General features: G+C 48.4%; 1 protein-coding gene across 8 annotated transcripts in view; it reads right to left on the reverse strand.

Moving 5' to 3' along the window:
* The window catches only part of WHRN (whirlin), an 82452-nt gene that overhangs the window by 17372 nt on the left and 43086 nt on the right, over positions 1-21994 (reverse strand). For 5 of the 8 annotated variants that reach the window (XM_057498974.1, XM_036915534.2, XM_036915533.2 and 2 more), the window contains 4 exons: positions 5451-5653; positions 4403-4439; positions 3048-3260; positions 2034-2243 (listed from right to left, as the gene is read on the reverse strand). In XM_057498974.1, the coding sequence (XP_057354957.1) occupies positions 2034-2243; positions 3048-3260; positions 4403-4439; positions 5451-5653 (663 nt within the window). The remainder of the gene's footprint in view (positions 1-2033; positions 2244-3047; positions 3261-4402; positions 4440-5450; positions 5654-21994) is intronic. The other 3 variants (XM_036915536.2, XM_036915535.2, XM_036915537.2) reach the window with 2 other exon arrangements.

The following is a 21994-nucleotide window of genomic DNA, read 5'->3' on the forward strand; positions in this document are numbered from 1 at the left end:
TAGGGAAGTTACTCATCATTTAATCCTTCCAACAATGAAAGTGGGAAACTGAGGCACTGAGGGGTGAAGTGACATTCCCACACTCTTTCCTCCTGGACAACTCTCTCTTAGAACCCACCTCCAAGTGCTCACCTGGTCTTGGTTAGTCCTAATCCTACATGCATTTGCTATCTGGTGGGAACAGACTCTCACAGCTATTCACATATCAGAAGCCTGGGGACTCCTTCCATTTGTCCCCCAGAACTCCCTGATTGAAAGTCATCCCAAGGCCTTTCAGTGGTCTGTCTTCCCCAGGGTGCCCCAATCTGCAGAGAAGGTTTCTCTGGTCGGGCGGGGGTCAGTCGCCATAGCTGGGGCCCAGACTGGCCAGGGGTAGCACTTCCCCGGTATGGGAGAAACCCCTGGGCTGGGACAAGGTTACTGCAGGCCACTGCTGAGCTAGCAGTGGGACTCTTGCCCAGAGCCCTTCCTGGGCATAACAATTACCCAGACTCGTCCCAGCCCTGCAGCCTGACCTGCCATCAGGAATCTCAGGCCATTTAACCCATAGGGAAACTGAGGCCCAGAGAAGCTGGGGCTTTACCTAAATCTCCTGCCTCCCAGGCTAGAACACACTTCATCCCATCCACTGAATCTCTCATTTGTCTAGAGAGGAATTACAGTTTGCAGTCCCCTCAGTTTCAGAGCAGTGGCTCATGGCTCCTGAAGCCCTACACGGACATTATCAAGGACAATCTTAGTGGAGCCAGACCCAGAGAGAAGCAGCCCATCAGACCAGGGCCCTGCAACCTGAAGTCAGACCATCACCCGGGTGTCACATCAAAGCATGTGCACAGAGCCAAACATGCACCCCTGGCAGGGGACAGCCTCCTCCCTGCCCCAGAAGCAATCCGCTTGTCCCGAAGCAGGACGCTGCCTCTGCTGCAGCCATGACCAGAGCCCCAGAGGAATGCACGGCAGCTTCCCAGGTCACCCCAGGAAGGGACAAAGACTCTTGGATAAAGGGGACTCAGGATGGCAGGGGTAGGAAGCAGAGGAGCAGAGGTTCCCCAGACACTCAGGTTCTCTGAGCTAAAAAGAAGCCCACCCTGGGAAATAGAGTCAGCAGAGTGAAGATGTGCACACTCTGGGGCTGCTCGTGCAGCTGCGAGCTCTCCTATGCCCATTAACCACCTATATCTGCAACCTTGGACACCACCCACCCTCGGGGCTCCTGCTCCTCCACCAGGACAGCTGGCTGCATCTGTCCCAAGTCTTAACTGCAATTCCACCCATAAAAGCTAGCAGTTCAGCATCTGGGAGCAACAGTGCTTGGGAAATGTGACTCCCCCGTCCCCCTTTCCATAGGAGCACAGTGAAGAAGAATACAAAGACAGGAAAGGAGGGTATGGAGTCAGGTGAGCTTTCCTGACCTCTGGCCCCAGCTCTTCCCGCCGCATGGGTGGGATTAACTGGTTGCTTCCCAGGACAGAGGGCAAGGCATTTCTTCTGCCCCTTCCTTGCAAAGGCCTCCTGGGATTAATTTGCCTCTGAGCATCCTGGGGGCAGAACCACCCCCTGAGGTGGAGCAGATGTTTTTCTGGGGGGCTGGCAAGCCTGGGAGAAAGCCAGGTGGCCCTGGGGCTCCACAGACTAGAGGGAGTGCCTTGGGGAAGATCCAAACCACCAGGACCACTGCCGTGGCTTCCTGTGGGATCTCCCCACGGACCGCCATAACTTTTTCTGTCTCATCACCTGTGTTTCTCCCCTCCTTCCCCCAACCTGCCCCTGCCCCAACTGTGAGCCCCATGAGGCAGGGCCACGGGTGTCTTGTTCTCCGACTACCTCCTAGAGCTCTGCCTGGCACATGGCAGGGACTCAACAGTTATGAGGTTTTTACAGATGAAGAAACTGAGGCTCAGAAAGGTGAGGTAGAGAGCTGGTTAGGGCAGGGGTGCCGGGATTCAAGGCTAGATCTGTCTCACTCCAAAGCTGGTATCTTAACCCCCTATACCCCTGGCCATCCAGCCACGGATGGGGCGGGGGCAGCTCACCCTGGCCGAACTGACGGTGGTGGAGGTGCCACGGCTGCCCGTGGATGAGCCCGTGTCGCTGCAGGAGACAACAGAGTAGGTGTCCCCAGCCCCAGGGCCCAGGGGTTGCCGTGCCTTCATCGACTCAATCTCCCGCCTTAGTACCAGGTGGTCAAAGCAGTCCAGGTCTTGCGGGGAGATGATGCCTCTCACCTCAGAAAGGAGAGAGAACTGGAGGCAGGGAAAATGGGGGCAGTCGGCAGGGAGCTCCCCCAGCAGGTGGTACTGGCCCCCTGCTCCCCCAAATAACGTGTGTGCAAACTTAACCACTGGTCTCCTCTCCTTAACCCTCCACGGCTTCCCACTGTCCTAGAGGGAAGTCCAAACATCTTGCCTGATGCTGGCCGGCACCGTCCGACTCCTGCTTCCTTTGCTCCTGCTCCTGCACAGTGGCGTCTAAGCACGCTGACTGCAGCTCCCTGAATTCGCCACGAAGCCCTTGGCTGTCCCTTCCACCTAGAAGGCCCTTCCTTCTACTTCTCTCCGAATTGTGTTAGCTGTTAAGTCTTCCCAAATGTACCAAGCCCCAGTGGTTTTAATGACTTGTTCTTTGTGTAGCTCTTGCACCACAGCTTGGTACAGTCACTGGGAGGGCTTATACACATTCCCGGTGGCTGGCTCCCACCCACAGATGTGTAGCATTAATAGCCTGTGGTGGGGCCCAGGCATTGCTTTTTAAAACCAACCCAGAAGATTCTAAATGTATACTCAGAGCACTGACAGCTACTGAGTTGGGGCCCCAATTACAGGGGCCTTTACTGACTATCTCTCCAGGGATCTGCAGGCTTCTCCTAGGCAGGAGGTGATCACCGTCACCATCTCTGCCCAGGGTTCAGTGTAGGCCTGACTGTGGGCTCTCAGGAAAGGGGTGGGGACAGAAGGAAGCAGGGAAGGATGCAGAGCTTTCAGGAGCTTTCAGGAGCCAGGCCCTGCCAGCCCCGCACCCCACCTTGCCTGGTGAGGGGCTCAGGTCACCTTGGCATGGGTGTTGAGCAGCTCAAACAGAGCCATGACAAGGGCCCCCACAGAGATGCTGCCGCCGCGGTACTCCTCCAGGTAGTAGGCCATGGTGGTGCGCTCCTGCTCATTCAGCAGGTGCCGCGCCTGCTCCTCCAGCAGCACACGCGTCTGGTTCCCCAGGCTGCTCAGGGTCACCTGGGAACCAGCTGGTCCCTTGTAAAATCCCAGCTGGAAGACAGGGAGACAGAGGCCCAGAAATTCTGAGCTGCTCTGGAGCCCAGTGGCCAGGCCAAACCAGTGAGCACACTGCAGAGGGATAAGGCAGGTCTCTCTGGGGTCTCCACCCACATGGTAAATGTGCTATGTTCCCAGAGTGTGTGGCCTCAGGCAGTTGCCAAGGGCTTTTACAGCGAACACGGCACTTATACATACATTATCTCCTCAGTGCCTTGTAACCACCGGGAGTCAAGCAACATTATTATGGTTCCCGTTTTATTGTCTAGGTTTTGCTATCTCCTTTGGTCACCTGGGGAGTAGTAATCTTATTTCTAAAATACAGCTCAGATCTGTACCTACACTCCACCTCCTCCTGCCTCTATCATGATCAGCTGTGTCTAAGATGCCATCTGGCCTCCCGTCTTGTCCCCTCTGCCTTTCCCTATCACCTACACAGAGCTGTTGAAATGATCTGGTAAAAACTCAGATCTCATCTTGCACCCCCTGCTCAGGTCATTCAGTGGCATACCATCATTTCAGGTTAAAAGGCAAAACTCTTACGGTGGCCCACAAAGTCCCGTGTGATCTGGCTCACCCACCTGTTGCCATCCTGTTTCCGACTCCCCCTTGCTCTCTCACACTCTCCTTTCTTCCAATAAGCCCAGCCCTCTGCCTGCCTCGGGGTTCTGGCCTGTTCTGGGCCGTCTGACCAGATCATACCCTTCCTGCTCCTACACCAGACTTTAATCTTGTTAACTTCTACAAAACGTTCCATTCACAGCCCAAATACCATGTCACCACCTCAGAAAGCCTTTGCCCTCTCCCCACCCCATCTCTAAAATTATGTTCTCATCTAAACACCCAGCACCTTGCTTTGATGGCACCGAACATCTTTTATTGACTAGATATGTGTGTAGGTTTGTTTGTTTGCATGTGTTACTCCTTCTCTAGATGTAACCTCCATGAGGGCAGGGACTGGATCTGTCCCATTCGCTGCCATTAACCCTGGTGCCACTCACAAACTTGTGTGGAGTGGAGGGAAGACAGACAGCAGGCTGCCCAAGTGAAACGAGATCACGTACTTGAGTCACTTGGCACCCTACACAGGGAGCTCTGGAGAAGCCGAAGATACCCAAGGATGGAGAGCACCCTACCTTGTTTGTCCCTTCTGCTGTGAGGTCCCCAGGAAACCTATAAAGAAAGACAAACATTTTCAGCTGCACGTCTAAGCAGTTCAAATATGCAAGGAAGCAAGAGAAAGGCTGATCTGAGGTGGGATGAGCTAAGATGTGCAAGAACCATGGCCTCTACTCGCTGGGGTGAGTCAGGGAGTATGAACCCTGGACAGACAGGTGGCTTCTGGACGCCCAGTCAACCACGTGGACAGTACTCCTAAAACCACTCAAGGACTCCTGAGTTGTTGCCAAGGGCTAGGGCAGTAAGACAAGGAGAGAAGAAATGACAACTGACCAGTGGCCTCAGGGTCAGGCCAACCCTAGGGAGGGTGAATTGGAGATCCTGAGATACACCATGAATGTGCAGCTCAGCTCCAGTCCGATTTCAGAAAAACATAGGCTCAGGCTGCCAGAATTCCTGGTTTTTAAGCAGCAGCCAGACATGTGGTTTTTTATGGGAAACGTGATATCCTTTTAAATCTTGGCAACTAATTTTAAAAAATGTATAATACTGTGTAGGTGGAAAGGGAAAGCAGGGAAGAAGACAGAGATGCTCTGGGGTTATTTGGCCTGGGGGCCACCACCAGTCTGAGACTTCTGTTGGAACCCAAAGGTGACACATTATGTTATCAGCAGCTATGCAGACTTCTGGCGACTTTACCTCACTTTAAGACTTCCAGGACTCTCTCGCCTAAGGTACTCAGGGGACTCTCGGTCACCAAGCTGGGATGGGGGCAGGGGCTATGATTCCCACTTTTCCTATGAAGCAAGTAAAGGCCCCAAATTCTTAAATGATTTGCCTGAGGCAAATATAAGGAATGAGAGAGGTGGGTTGTGCAATTCAGCTTTCTATGGGAAACTGAAGCCAGAAGAGGAGATGGGATCTGGCCAAAGTCACGGCCCACAAGAGACAGGGACCCTGGTGCTGGGAACAGGTGTGATCTTTACAGATCAGGGTGTGGCAGAAGGGTGGGAGGGGGCCACTGATGGCTTTCAAAAAAGGCAAGAGTGAGCAACGCAGCCAGACCCCGCTGAGTTCGTGGAGGTGTCCCCAATCCGGGAACTGGCAATCCACTTGGTCTCGTCCACAGTGGTGCGGGCGTGGGGCAGCCTCCCAATGTCCTTCACTGTCAGGATGAGGTGCTGGGACGACTTGAGCAGCTTGACCGCCTCATCGTGCAGGATGCTGAGAAAGCTCCGCCCATTTACCTCCAGAATCTGGTCCCCAACCTGCCAAGACCACCACATAACACAGTCACCTGCACCGTTCATAGGACAGCAGTTCATGATCTTAATTCTCCTGCTGGCCAGCCTGCCAAGGAGGTTAGTGAAGTTCGGAGAAGTTACGTGGAATGCCTGAGGGTCACCTGGCAAGTCTATCGCAGAGCCAACCTTCCATTACTGATCCTGAGCTCATGTTCCCTTCTCAAGAAAGAGCCACCTCCCCTTGACCTAGAAATGGCTTTGAGGGGTGAGTCTGTAAGTAGATTCCCAAGGGTCCCCTTATCTAGAAGATAACAGTCATCTCAAAGGCTGCGACAGGGGTGGAATTAGGGGCAGGAAGAGGCAAGAAGCATACTTCCAGTATTTTTCTTTTACGCTTCTACATTGTTGAGATTTTTTACCTCATGCATGAACTTATATTTCCTTAAAATGTAAACAACATTTTAATTTACTCGAGAAAATGGCAGTAAGTGAGAAAACTAGCCTCGCATAAAAGCAATAACATATTGCTTGGATCCTTACAACAAGCAGGAAGTTTCATTTTATAACATAAAAACACATTTTTTAATGAAAGGGTTTAAAAAACATAGGGAGAAAAACTAGCCTTGCAATAAAAGTAAACATGGGAGAAAAACACAAGAAGCTGGAAGGGAAGATACTGCAATGTGAGATGGGCACGCCTGAGACCCGCAGCTTGCTTGAATTCGGAGGATCCAGCGCTCCACTTCCTTTGGGGTGACTGTGGCCCGCGGCCGGGAAGGGGCTGCCCAGGCGAACACGCCACCATGGCCTTGAAGGACAGCCTCGTGACACCAATCTTTCAGGGCTACTTTTCCTTTTTCCCAATCTCCCAGTCTACTGATGGCTCACGATCACCCCCCACGGGGGTTTTCCATCATTTGGCAAAGCAGAATTTGGAAAAGGTGCACCAAACAGGGATTTGGAAGGAAAAGAGGAGACAAGAAGATGTGACGATGAGGCTGAGAACAGAAAGCCAGGTCTCTAGTTTGCTGTCGTTTCTTTAACACCTCGCCTGCAGTTGGGGAGTTTCCAGTACAGTGACTACAAATGTAGACCTTCCATCTCCCCTCTGCACCAGCTTTGATGTGCTCAGAGAACACAGCTTTTCCTTTTTCCAGAGAACACAGCTTCAACGTGCCCACTGCATGTTTGCCTCCGTGACCCCATTCACCAACATACTGCCCACTACTAGGTCCCAGGCCCCGTGCTGGGATGTCACGCTGGGCGACAGAGACCCGCTCCTGCTCTCACGCTGCTCGTAGTCAAGAATGGGCTCATTTTGTCCTATAACTGGGTTTTCCCATCAGCCTCTCTGTGCTGTCCCCAGGGTGTGGACCAAAGTGAGAATTCAAGAAAAGCTCATTAGATGAATGAGAAGTCAGACACTCATTTCCCTCTATTCCTAGGCTCTAGGACCATTTCGGCCTCAGCACAGTGGGACCACCATACTATACCAGCTTGGGACCCCAAATTTCAAGCCACTATTTACCAGATGCTGGCTGTGGGCCAGGGACCTTGGCTATACCGTTACATAACTTTTTTTAATTTAATATTCTCAACATCCCGCAAAGTAGGTATCGCTGCTCTCCATTCCACCAGAGAGACAGTTTGTGGTCACACAGCTAGGATGCAGTCCCAGGTCAGGCTGGTCCCGAGGCCCTAAAGCTTTCTCTTACTGGGCTGCTGTCAGGAATGCCTGGTCACCAGTGACATCACTCAAATTCAGCAGGTCTGAAGCTCCCACCCTGCCATCCCTCCTCAGCCCTGCGCTCAGCACCCAGATCTGAAAACCTGCCTCCCGCATCAACTCTGCCTTTATTCCCTTGAGTAGATCTTTCAGCAAGTCTCACCCAATCTTCACCTTCCTTCACCCAACCTGGGTCCCTACCTGCTACACCAGGTTCCTGAGCTAGCATCCCTCCCTCCGGCATCAACAGCTACACTGGCCTCAGACCTAGCCCCAGATTAACCCTTCTCAGTCTCTTGCTTTCATGACATCCTTCTCTGTTAAACTTCAGTGACCTTCCACAATCCAGGAGGCAGCAAAGCACTGTGGTTAAGGGTTTCAAAGACCATCAGACCTGGGTTCAATTCCTGGTTCTGCTACTTCAGCTCAAGCGAATCCCCCCCGTAGGTTTTACGCCTGTTTCCTTGAGTATAAAACGGGAGTGTTGGCCCAGGATTGTCCTCCGAATTTCTGCAGCGATCAGCATGTTTCCCCACACCACACCCTTTACCCCTGCCACCAGCAAAGTTTACAATTCTCTTGTTCTGCATCCTTGAGCTCCCTTGTTGAGAAACCTGGGCCCCTGAGAGCTCAGGCAGCCCCACTGGTCTCCTTGGCAAGAACCTGTGAGACCCAAGAGCTGGTTCAGGGCTAGGCACACAGCGAGTGCTGAGTAGGTGCTTACGCAGGAAGGGATGGATTTCGCTGCTCCCCACCTCGCCTGGCAGCTCCCCTTGGCCTCTCTCCGGGTTGGCTTCCCCCCAGTGCTAAGAAGCAGAGGTGCGGTGAAGCGGGGCTTCCGCCAGCACTGGCCTTACTGAGAGTGGAGGGGAAACTCACGTTCCGCCAGGTCCCGGCCCACTGGCACCCAAGTCATTACACGGTCTCCCTTGTGGGGCAGCAGCCCCTCTTCCCTCCACCCAGCATAAGCCCTCTTCTCCGTCTGTACCCAGCTGTGCCCCACAGTCTGAGCCAGAGCCCAGGCTACACTTAGCATTTCCTGAAGTCCTCTGTTTTCTTCTGCATTGTTCTCAATAGCTTTGGCTTTTGTTAAGCTAAGAGAATCAACTGTAATCTTCCCCACATACCTTATTTCCATTCCAGCAGTTTAATGAAAGGAACTAGCATCTCAGAGACCAGGTAAGTGAGGGCAACCTTTCGTGCGCAGGCCTCTCCCTGCAGGTCCAGGCCCCGCGGAAGCAAAGGCAGGGTCCAATTCCACAAGCATCTGCCCAGCCCTCCACAGGAAGGCTGAGGGTAAGGAGGGGTGGGATGTCCTAAATATTGCATGGGACACATGTACACCAAGAAAAGTATTTGTTGTTTATCTGGAACTGAAATTCAAATGAGCATCCTTATTTTTATTAGTTAAATTCGTCAATTCTGGGGTGGGGATGTCAGTAACCTCTGGGGGCAAAAGTCCTTTTTTTTGGGGGGTAGTGGGGTGCTGATCTAGTGCTATGGGTTCTAAACTTCAGTTTTTCTCCCTCACCTCACCAAGCCTGGCCCCTGTCATTCATGCAGTCCTGTGAATTACCAGCATACTACTTACTTCGGCCTCACCCTAAGCATTAATATCCATGAAATCACAAGTTTGCTGTGCTCTCACATTTCCCCCCTCATGCCTGTTAAGTACATACATCCCTGCCAGGTTTGTGAGAGGCCACGTAGGGTTCGTGTGCAATCCACCTGGGAATAGGCGAGAAATAGGAGTCATACTTGGAAATCCCCAACTGAATGGGGTATGTGAGCCTATCCTCCCAATCTCTTTGCAATCCTCTCCTGTCTCCTTCTTGCTAGACAGGGTTGGCTTCGGGGTACCCACGTAGCCCTCCACAGCATGAGCTGGTTTGAGTTCTTCCATTTCCTTCACATCCTTGTTGGAAAACTTCCTGCAGTCTGGGAGCCTGGTCAGAACAGGTATCTGCAGGCTCAAAGTCATTTAGACTCCGCAAACCACCTTAAAAAATATCCAGTGTGGCCCCTGCTGCTCACAGTAGCCCAGTGTGGCCAGCAGGGGTGGTGTCCCATCCGTACCTGCACCAGAAAGACACTTCTGAAGCCAGGCAACCGTAAAATAGGAGCCGGTGGCCCTGCACGGCCCTGAAGCTCTCAAGGGCACCCTGAATGCCAGTGTTCTCATCTGTAAAATGGGCACAATACCCCCAGCAATCCCCAGGAGGCTGTGGGACTCAAATGAACCACATGGCACATGAGAGGCTTTCAAGTTTTCCATTTGCTTCTCTTCCAAAGGGGACAGGTTCAGAGATGTCAAACGACTTGCTCCAGGCCACTGGTCATACAAGAGGTGGACTATGAGCCAGCATTTGAGCCCAGATTCTCCCATACCCTTCCCACCACCCTGCACCACCTGTATCCCAGCATATTCAGGCTTGCAGGAGACATTCAGTAGGTGGTGAAGGGATGAGACAGACCCGTCTTCCCTTCTGTCCCGGTCTCCCTTCCACCTGCTGCCCGTTCTGTTTCGGTTTGTGTGGTGTGAAGATGGAGGTGGTATGTTTAAAGGTCTTAATCTGGTTCTTCCTTCCCACCCCAGTGCAAGAGAACTAAGAGCTCTGTTTATTCATTGCAATGTTACTTTTTCTTACCCCCTAAAGCCAGCTCTGGGCTAAAGACGTGGGTAAACAAAGGCAAACAGTAAAGAGGCAAAGGTGCTGCGCCATCAGGGACTTCCCAGGGGTCTCCTACAGACGGGGAGACTGAAGCCCGGAAAGCACAGGGACGCATCCGGGACTACAGAGCAAGGCACGGCCAAGCCCAGCCCCTGAGGTTAATTAACCAAGAAGATGCCTGCGCCCCGGGAGCTCCCTGGGACAGGACTCCCCGGGGAAAGGAGAGACACATGCAAGGTGTGACTGAGTGTCTAATAATGCTCAGCTTGCAAACGGGGTGCCGATGGGAGGACAGGGAAGGATAAACGAATAAAGGTGGCTCTCCTTTATTTGTCACCACAGGCATCCTATTTACCAGCAGTGATGGAGGAACGCAGGGCAGACTACGGGAATGCCCTTCTTCTTAAGGCAGAGGAAGGACTCCTCCATCATCCACAGGCCATCCAGTGACAGGCTCGCTCCGAGGAGAGCATGAAGGGACTCGACAAGGACAGGACACTGTCCCCTGAACCGGGCCAACCACCAGGAGCGGGGATTCAATTCCTCCGGATCTGAGGCGGGCACAGGGGTGCTGAGGAGGAGGCTGGGGCCCTTGGAGCAGCAGAAGTGCTCAGCAGGCTTGGGAGTGAGCCCACCGGGGTTATGGTCCCTCTGGCTCCCTAAGACACCCAGGGAAAATAAATTTACTCTAAGCCTTCCTTCCTTCAGAAAGGGAATAAGGCCACTAAGTGCCAGAGTGTTACATACACTAAATGACGCCATCTGGTGTGTGGTTATGAGCACAGACCCAGACTGCCACTTACTAGCTGTGTGACCTTGGGTAATTTCCTTACCCTCTCTGTGCCTCAGTAGCCCTCCCTAGAAAATGCAGATAGTACCAAGTCTACCTCACAGGAGTTAGGATTAAATGTCACTTTATCCACTGTATTCCCTGCACCTAAAATAGCATCCTGCACATCGCAGGTGCTCAGTGAACATTTAGTAATGCAGGTGAAACACTATCTAACATACAGTAAGTGCTCAGTAAATCTTATCTGCATTTTTGAGCATGAAGTGACCGCTCAGTCACTCACTGACCGAATCTGGCAGCTCTACCTCCTCTGATTCTCTCAAAGCCACACCCCCACCTTACCGTCTGCCTCCTCCCTGGGCCCTACCTTCAGCTTCCACAGACCCACACACGCCTGACCACATGCACGAGGTGTGTGCTATCCCCACTGAACAGAGGAGAAGGCTGAGGCCAGGAAGTGACCTGATAAGAGCTGGGACTTGGCCATTGTTCTGCCAGCACGCTAAGCAGCTGCTCGAACTAGTAACAACTCCTTCTTTAAGAAAAACCAGCCTGTCCTTCTTTCATCTCCTACGTGACCTCTTAGCCCCAGGGGACTTGGCGCCATGCACACAGTAGGTGCTCTATCCATGTCTGATAAAGGAACACAAGACAAATGAGCCAAAAGAACCGGTGACAGGACAGCAGTGGCCCCGAGCTCCCTCACCAGAGGCAGTCGGGAGAGAAACCTGCCATTAACTCGATCCCTGTGCTGAGCTGGGAGACAGGAATTGATCTTCCAGGACCTGTGCACCAGTGTGAGGCGCAGGCCCAGAAAAGAACCTTTTCACAGTCTTCTTCACCACCTCCCCAAACCTTTACTGAAACGGATTTTGGCGGCTTCAAATGAGGACCCCACCGACTGTATTATTATCACAGTGAAAATTTAAATTTGACCAGAGTTTTATTGCAATTATGAATCTTTAATAGTCTTCCATGTCAGGTATGAAACTTTAATGGGCTTTTTTTTTTTTTTTGGTACAAGTGAGCAATGAAGTTTTAATGAGACAACACTCGTTTTTCCCAACAGTTCAGAAGTCAATAAACCTTGTCCATATTTTTTTTTTAAATCAAGGTAAATGATCAAAAGGTTGCTGCAGCAAGCTGGGGGTAAGGGCCGGATCTGGGTGAGCTCTTTATCCAAGCTTCCCCCGTTTGGGGTTCTCACAGGCAGAACCCAGTCAGAGACGCCACGGACGGAACAGCAAAGCTGATGCTGCTGACTTCCAGCACGGTCCCTGCTTCCTCCCGGGGTCTTCCTGGGACTCCAGCCCCTGCTGTGGGCACCTGCCTCATTGAAGGCCTGCTCTAACCCCCAGGTCACTAATGGAAAAACCAAGGCCTTAAAGGGGAAAGGACTTGCCCAAGGTCATACTCTGCAACAAGGTCAGAGGTGGGGGGAAAGAAGCTACACCAGAGTTCCTCCCACAGGAGGGTCTGACTTGCAAGTAAACACAACGGAACAATTACAAAGGTCAGACCCAGGAGGACTAACGGCTTTCTGACCCCTGAGTGCCTTGCAAGGCAGCTCCCTCCCAGAGGTCGGCTCTAGACTTACTCCATGAGGCATGGAGTGCTATATCTTGCTTAATAGATGAGGGTAGAGAGGCTCAGAGAGGTGAAGTTACTTGTCCAAGGACACCTCGCAAGCAAGAAGCACAGCAGAATTTGAACCTAGTGCAACTGCTATTCTGATCCCCAGACTTGTATTTTCCCACTAACATGTCAACTCAGATGAATTAAAGGCACTCAGCGTTCTGTTAAAGTAGAGAAAATATTCTATATCTGTGCTGTCCAATATGGTAGCCACTGCTATTTACATTTTAATTAATTAAAATTACATAAAATTAAAAATTCATTTCCCTGGTCACACTAGTTCCATTCTGATAGTCACCTGAGTCTGTTCGCTGCCATACTGAATAGCACAGCTCTAAATGCTGGTGTCCCAGACAGAAGCCCCGAACCTCCCCCATCCCTTCTCCACGCCAAGCCTCTTCCAGGGCTCCCCATCTCAGGGCTCAATCCCCGAACCTCCAAACCCACTAGGTTCATCATCAAGCCCGCTGGATTCTACCTTCCCCTCCAGAAGGATGTCTAATCCGTTCTCCCTGCTCCGTCTCTACTAATACACTGTGGGCCCAGCCACCGTGGACTCTCACCTGGACCACTGTCATGTCTTCTAACCCGCCTCCCAGCTTCCGCCCTCGCCACCTGCTCCAACGCCCTCCTCTGATGCTTAATTTTATGTGCCAACATGACTGGGCTAAGAGATGCCCACATGGCTGGGAAGTCACTATGTCTGGGTGTGTCTCTGAGGGCGTCTCCAGAGAGATGACCATGTGAATGGGTAGACTGAGTAAAAAAGATTCCCTGTCAACCATCGTGGGCGGGCATCATTGGACCGCTGAGGGCCTACACAGAACAAAAAGGTGGAGGAAGGGAGAACTGGCTCTTTCTGCTTGACCTGAGACATCCACCTTCTTCTACCCCTGGGTGTCAGTGCTCCCGGTTCTCGGGCCTTCAGACTCAGACCGAATCACACCAGCAGCTTTCTTGGGGCTCCGCTTGTGGGGACAGAGTAGGACTTCTCGGTCTCCATAATGGTGTGAGTCAACTCCTATAATAAATCTCCTCATATGTGTTCCTATATCTATATATCTATATCTATCTGTATTTACCCTGTTGCTTCTGTTTCTCTGGGAACCCTGACTAACACACTCCCTATGTAGCAAAGGTATTGATTAAAACTGAATATCTGACCTCGTCATATCTTCCTTAAAACACTTCCTACTGACTTCTAAGCTCCTTTACGTGACCTGAGAGAGGCCTGACCTTGCTAATCCATCTCACACTTCCCTCTCCCAGATTCTTCCAATCCATTCACACTTGTCATCTCTCAGTTCTATGAAGAGATGGAGCCCTTTCCCACCTCAGAGCCTTTGCATATGCTATTCCTCTGCCAAAAGATTCTCCCCTCTATTCCTTACCTGGGTGACTCCTAGTCAACCTTCAGGTCTTAGCTCAAGTAAACCCTCCTCCAAGAGGCCTTCTCTCACCACCTCCTCCAAGGTGGGTGCCCCCTAGGGCACCCTGCAGCACGCTCTACAGCCTTCATCATGGCTCAAGACCATGCTGGGCTGTAGGCACTGAGTTCAGGGCCAGTGTGCTGCACCCTCCCAGCTTGGCACTTGGGAGGACCTGACAGATGCCCGACAGAATCAGTGCACTTGTGATTAAAGGATTAAATAAACGATGAGCAAACAAATAAGAAAGCTAGTCCCCGTGCCCCTTCTGGTTTCTGCACACAGGCAGAAGACATTTTCCGCGTATGCAAAGGTTAAGTCTGACAAGGCCAGGGTGTGTAGGGGACTGGGTACTTGCAGCCCGGCTCTGTACACTGTGGCAGGAAAGAACACCCCATTGTTTTAAATCAAATGGAAGGCAAAGCAGTAAAAACACAAACTGCAGTTTTGTTCAGCTAGAATTACCCTGGGAAATGGTGCAAATTTATCCCCTCAGTTTGAAAGAAAGAAAACTGGGAGAGGGGTAGAAAGGCGATGCTACAGGTCTAAAGCTGCCTGGTCAGTTAGGGCAAAACTGGCTCGGATATCAGCCCTCTCGCTGGCTGCATGTTGCTCCACAGACACGCAAGAATCTGAGTTTTCAAATTCAAGTCCATAGCCTTCCTGTACACAAACAGTGACCAGACAGAAGATATGATGGATGGGAATCTCCTTTTATAATTACAACAGAAGAAAATACTTAGGAATAAACATAACGAGAAGTGTGCAATACCATGTGAAGAAAACTTTAATGGACTCAATAAGAAAAAACTTCCATTCCTGTTCAGCATCACTAAGATGTCAGTTCTCTCTCAGCTGAAAATGTAACATTGCCCAATACAAACACTAACAAGCTTGTGTTAGATAAACTGATAAAAAAGTTCACATGGAAAACCAAAACTGCACATGGAAGAAACACATCTTGCTAAGTGAAAGAAGCCAGTCTGAAAAGGCTGCATATACTGTATGGTTCTAACTATGACATTCTAGAAAAGGTGGAACTATGGAGACAGTAAAAAAGATCAGCATTGGCCATGGGTTTAGGGAAGGAGGAAGGGATGAAAAGGTAGCACAGGGACTCCAGGGCAGTGACACTATTCTGTATGATCCTATAATGGTGGATACATGCCATTATGCATTTGTCAAAACCCACAGAATTAACACCACCAAGAGTGAACCCTAATGTACACTGTGGGTTTTAGTTAATAATGTATCAGTATCGGCTCATTATTGTAACAAATGTACCACACTATTGCAAGATGTTACGAATAGGGGAAACTGTATAGGAAGGGTGGAGGGAGAAGAGGCATATGGGAATTTTGTCCTGCTCAAATATTCTGTTAATCTAAAATTGCTCTAAAAAAAAATCAAACTATTAATTTTTTTAAATTAAAAAATCCAAATGCAAGAATGGCTATGAAAACCTTAATAGAGAAGAGTGGCAAGCAGGAGTACGATATACTAAAGCCTGCTCTAACGCCTCTAATTCCAATGGTGTGGCACTGACTCAAGAGTAGACAGGTAGACCGACAGGGGGCAGACTAGAACCAGGGCTGTGGACACCCAGAAATGCAGTATATGACAAAGATGGTATTGCAAACCATTGTGGCAACGATGGGCTTTTTAATATGTAAAACTGGGAATTACTGTGTAGCCATTTAGAAAGAGCTAAAATTGGACCCACACCTTGTACCCTATACAGGAGTAAATGCCAAACAGATCAGAGATCCAAAGAGAAAAATGTATTTACTATTATGAATAGGAAAAAAAATGGGTAAAATCCTCTATATCCTGGGATTAGGGAAAGGTTTTCTAAAGAGAACTCATTTAAAAAAAGAAAGGATTGATAATTAAACTAGATGACAATAAGAAAAAAAACCTTTCACGTTGAAAAAAAAAAAAAAACCTCTGTAAACCAAGTCAAAAGAAAATGACAACCAGGGAGAAAACATTTGTAATATACATCAAAGAGGAAGGGCTAATTAGTCCTAATATGTAAAGAATTCTAAAGTTTTAGGAGGCAAAAAACATGATAGCAACAGGATAAAAAACATGAACAGGTTATGAAAAAGACATTAAAAATGGCCCTTAAATAGGTAAGATATCCAGCCTCACTTATAATAAGGAAATTGCAGCACAAAGCAATTTCTCACCTGTCAGACGGAAAACGATGAAAAACTTGACTGCACCTGTCAGTAAGCTATGGGGAAGCGGGCATGTTCATACCTGGCTGGTGGGGATGCAGAATGGAATAACACTTATGGAGTGGAACCAGGCAATATTCAAAATATTCAACAGACTAGATAGGTAGTTACCATTTGGCCCAGAAATCCCACTTTAGAAATTTTTCCAGAAGATGCACTGCAACAGATAGAAAATAACAAAGACACAGTTGACTCACTGCAGCACTGCTCGCATTGTGAAATGCTGAGAGCCACCTAACTGCCCTGCAGAGGACAGTGGTAATGAAGTATGGGTACAGCCACACGGCAGAGGACTGCGCAGCTGTGAAAAATGACAGACAGATTTCTGTGCACTGACATGAAGTGATTTCCAGGATATTCAATGTTTAAAAAACAAAGTGCAAGAGTATTGATAGCATACTACCTTTTCTATAAGCAGGGAGAAAGTAGTCATGTATCTGCTTATTTTTGTAAAAAGCCACAGGAATAAACCAGACACCAGTTTATTTAGTTCTGTGCAAGGAGTGGGTGGGAGTGGGTAGAAGGGTCATGGGGGAAAAGGGATACTCGGGGTATACACCTTTTTTGTACAGTTTTGATGTTTTGCTCAAAAAGTAAAATTAAATCAATAGAGAGTAAATCAAAAGGTAAATCAATAACAGTAAAAGTAAAAGTAAATCAATGAAGATTAAATAAAAAGTAAAACTAAATCAATTAGTTGCTTGAAAAGTAAAATCATATCAATAAAGACAGCATTCTATTGAATGGTAGCAGAAAAAAAAATAAACCTATTTCAAATGGATAACAAACCTAAACTGAAGAGGGAAAAGAAATAACTAACCCAAACAACACAGTACTTTGACTATAAACTCAGCTTAAAGACAAAAGGAGTTGCAAACAAATCAGAAACTTGACTCAGTAGGTTTTGCACAGACTATGCAATTCTGAAACTGCTTTTGTGGCGTGTAAGATTCGGCAAAGGAGTAAATACATTGAGCCATCTAGATGAGAACCAAGTACCTCCTAAGAGCCAGCACTATAGTAGGTGTCGGGGACATGGTTTCCTATAGCTGCTGCAACAAATTCCCACAAATTGAGTGGCTTAAAGAATACTAAATTATTATCCTGCTGTTCTTGGGGGTCAGAAGTCCGACATGGATCTCACTGCAATGATCAAGATGGCAGCAGGACTGAGTTCCTTTCTGGAGACCTAGGGCACAATCCATTTGCCTTTTCCAGCTTCTAGAGGCCGTCCACATTCCTGACCGGAGGTCCTATTCCCTCATTTTCAAAGCCAGCATCTTCAGGCCAAGTCCTCACACAGCCATCTCTCTGGCTGACTATTCTGACTCCCTCCCCAACTTTTCTGAACTTTTGTCATTACACTGGGTCCATTCGGACAATCCACGGTCACTTCCCCATCTAAGGTCAGCTGATGAACAACCTTAATTACATCTGTAATCTTAAATTGCCTTTGTCATAGATCTTAACATAGACACAGGTTCTGTGGATTAGGATGTAGACATCCTTGGGGCTCATTATTCTGCCTACCACATGGGTGGTGTTCAAAACATGGTGGGCACTCATAGTTGGCCAAATAGAAGTGAACACTAAAGGCTTCCCCACCCCAACTGGGTGAGGAAACTTAATGGGGCACGTGGCACTTTGCCAGCTGGAGTACATCTTGCTTCTAACTTGCTAAGGAACATTTGACAAAATGGTGCAAAAACCTCTGTGACTTTACTTCTAGGAATTAACTCTAAGAAAATCATCCTGGCTATGCAAAACAAAAAATTACAAAGTAACTTGGACCCCCTCCTAAATGCCTAGGAATTGATGAGTCAAATACCATAATGTAAAGGCATAAAAAATAATGTAGAATATTTAATGACATATAATGATTTTTTCCAATTGAACTTTTTTTTAAAATCACAAAACCAAAATAAGCACATAGTAGAAATTGTCAAACAGCAAAAAAAGAGATATATACAAACTGTAAATATCTTGCCTCCCTCAAGCCCTCTATCCTTAGAAAAGCATCTCAGGCCCTCTGACCATCTGAAGCCTCAGGCCCCTGGACTGAAACTAATAAGTAACCATCATTACAGTTTCTTGGGCATCCTCCCTGGAACTTTGTTAACATATACAACTAGGTATAAAGAAATATATTTTTCTCTTAAGAAAACAAAAGTGAGATCACATAACACCACTCTGTATCTAATGGAAGGAGGAAAGCAAATAGGCTGACCCCAATTTTGCTGAACTGCTTTTACCCGTATCATTTTCCATGTAAGGATAACCCTCTGGAAGGACGTTCAGCCCTTTGCAGTCGTTTTTCCTGAAGTGTAGGGATTTCTACATCTTCTACGATGGACATGTTTTGCTTTTTAATTCAGGTTTTAAAAAATATTATCTTAAGATTGCCCATCTAATGTGGTCTTCAACTATATTCAGAGGACTGGGAAGGAATATGCCAAAATGTTCACAGGAGTTGCCTCTGAGGGGTTAATTCCAGGCAACTTTATTTTATTACTGTTTTTTTCAACTCATTCTACACCTTGAACTTACACAATTATATCTCAACTAAAAAACAGTATTTTCCTTTATATTTAGGAAATCATTAAAGAAAATGTGCTATTAAAGGCTAAACTCTAAGATTCCCTGTTACTCAAAGAAACTGTTTCCAATTTCTTGACAGTATTATTTCATTGCACCATATTCAGAAATTAAAAAGGAGTCCTTGGTATTTTGGAATCACTCTTAATGTAGCTAACACAGGCAACTTTAATTTCAAACTCTTTATTCATTTTTTTGTGCTTTCCAGATTGTATATGAAAACCATACTGTTGATGGAAAAAAGAAAAAAGTCCTAAAAGAAATATAAAAACAGGGTGGAGAGCATGACATGACATTAACATTCCCTCCATGTTTGGGGGTGTGGAGAAAGATGGGGCCTGGGCCCTTGGCAGATCTGTTGTGCCACCCTGGAGAAGAATCTTCTTTATAGTACCCCATTCAATCCATGTCCCTTAGTAATTTGGGATAAATCGTTCCTGTCCCCCACTGGGCTCAGCAGTCTGCTGGCACAGACAGCTTGAAGGAGGTTTAAGCTCTTCTGGAAAGATCCTCTGAGGTTTTCCTCATTTGTTGCTCTTTTTAAAACCTTATTTCAACTGGAAACAACTAAATGCCTGACTTCAAGGGAATGGTTAGGAAAATTACAATTCAGCCACCAGATGGAATATTATCATGCAGCTATTACAAATTATGCTTCTGAGAAGTTCTTAATTACATGGGAAATGCCACATAATATCAATCATGTAGCACAGAGAAAGGAATGGAAGAAGCTACATCAAGATGCTAACAGAGGGAAATAACCCAAATATCCATCAACTAATGAATGGACAAACAAAATATGGTACAGCCACAGGCAGAGGAGAGGCAGGCAGATGGGGGGTCAGGGTAGGAAAGGAGACCCTGGCTGAATATTATTCAGCCATAAAAAGGAATTTATTGATATTTGCTACATTATGTTAAGTGAGAGGAGCCAGACACAAAGGCCACATATTCTATGAGTCATTGATATGAAAAGCCCCAAACAGGCAAGTCTATAGTCAGAAATGGGGAATTATTGCTTAATGTCTACAGAGTATTTTTTTTGATGGGGGGAGAGTGAAGAAAATATTCTTTAGTTAGATAATAGTATGGGTATACAACCCTGTGAATACACTAAAATTCACTGCTTTTTACATTTTAAAAGGGTAGCTTTTATGGTATGTAAATTATATCTAAAAAAAAGATGCTAACAAAGATTATCTTTAGGAGGCAGGACATCTGGGTCCTTGACATTCTGCATGTTGTTACATGTGTATTATATATTCAATCTATTACTTTAGTAGTTGGGAGAAAAAGAAAACTTCTTTAAAAGAAACAAGACTCCCCAAAGGGTTTGGGTCAACAGCTCCAGCACACAGCCCAACCCAGGTCTCTGGAGACCCCAAACTGAAAGCCCGAGCTTCCCTGGGTCTGTCTTATATCAAATAGCTCCTTGACTTTGTTATAAGATATACAATCAATCCAAGTGCTACGTGCATAAGAAAGGAGCCGGGGTCTCCTCTCCTACCCTGACCCCCGATCTGCCTGCCTCTCCTCTGTCAATCCCCCTTCCTCTTGGCACACCTGCAACCCACCCCCACCCCCGGCCCTTGTCTTGGTGCCTGTGCTCCTGCGAGTCCTTCCCTGAAGATCCCTTCCTTCACTTGTCTGCCTGACATATGTCCTGCAGTCAGCACCCTGACCAGGCTACGTACACTACAAGGACAGAAAGCACGTGTTTCACAGTCCCTGCTTGCATGTCAGGCACACACGTGAACACACACACACACTCAGCAAATCTCTGCTGACCTAGTGAACACTCAGTAAGGCCCAGCTAGAGAGCAGTTTCCTCTCTACCATGTTGATGGAAATGATTTTTTAAAATGTACTATTTTATTCCCTCCACCCCTGTACCGACTGCTCCTTCCTGAGGTTCTAGTGCAGGCAGGGTACTGTGGTGGTAACTACAAGGACTCAGAGCCAGCTGGCCTGGGCTCAGTTCCTGGCTCCGCCCCTTCCTGGCTGTGTGACCTTGGGCAAGTCATTTGCCCTCTGAGCCTCACATCTGTGAAGAGGGATAAGAAGCTTATCATAAGGTTGCTGTGAGTGTTGAAGGTGCAGATACATGCAAAGTACCCAGAACAGTGCCTGTATACAGTAGGTGCTATGTGTATTCAAGTACTGGGTAGTGTCAGTATTACGAGTTTGCTGTTTCCTCCTTCTTCCTCAGTAGGCAGCCAGAAGTTCAAGAGCAGCATCCTGCATGTCTGTACCCCATGGGTCCTCTGTGGACCAGCAGCATTGGCACACCGAGGAGCTTGTGAGAAATGCAGAATCCCAGGCCCCCTTCCAAATCTTCTGAGGCAGACCAAAAATGGCCACGGCAATATTCCAAGCCTCATATGCTGTCTTCCCATCAGGAGCTGTAGTGGATTGGACTGTATCCCCCAAAACATAGGTCTGGGTCCTAACTCTCAGTATCTGCGAACATGTGACCTTATGTGGAAATAGTCTTTGCTGATATAATTAAGTTAAGGCTATCAACACGAGGCTATCAAATCTTGGATTTGCAGTGGGCCCTAAATCCAAAGGCTGTTACCCTTGGAGGAGAAAGGAGAGGACCTGCAGGAAAGGAGACCATGTGACCATGCAAAGATGGAGGCAGAGACTGGAGCAAGGCTCCCACAAACCACCAGAAGCTGGAGAAGGCAAGGAATGGTTCTCCCCTAGGGCCCTGGGCGGGAGCACGACCCTGCTGACACACCTCGATTAGTGACTTCTGGCCTCCAGAATGGTGAGAAAATTAATTTATGTTAAAGCCTCTGAGGTTACGACCGTTTGTTACAGCAGCCTTAGACAGTTAAGAGTTGCTCCCTCCCTTGAACCTGCATGGGCCTCTGACAGCCCTGAGCCACATAGTGTGGCTAGGAGATACTTGATGCCTTCGGACGCTGGGTCATAAAAAAGAACACAGCTGTACCAGCCACCAGCCTCTCTCGCATGGACCCGTGCCTTCAGAATCCCCTTCGCAGCCACCATGAACTAGACCCAAACTAGCCATGGGAAGACCCACAGAGGGGCCCACACAGAGAACAGGGGCCCCCAGCCTGCAGCCAACACCAACGTGAGAGGGAGTGCGTCTCCCAGTGGCTCCAGCCTGACTCTGAGACATCCTGGTGCAGAGACAGCCGCCCCTGCTGCGCCCTGTCCACCTCCTGACCCACAGGAAGTGGGAGCAGAATCACGGTTATTGCACCTCTAGGTTTTGGGAGGCTGCTCAGTCATTGTAACTGCAACA

Source organism: Manis pentadactyla, chromosome 3, assembly GCF_030020395.1.
Source record: "Manis pentadactyla isolate mManPen7 chromosome 3, mManPen7.hap1, whole genome shotgun sequence".
NCBI classification, from domain to species: Eukaryota; Metazoa; Chordata; class Mammalia; order Pholidota; family Manidae; genus Manis; species Manis pentadactyla.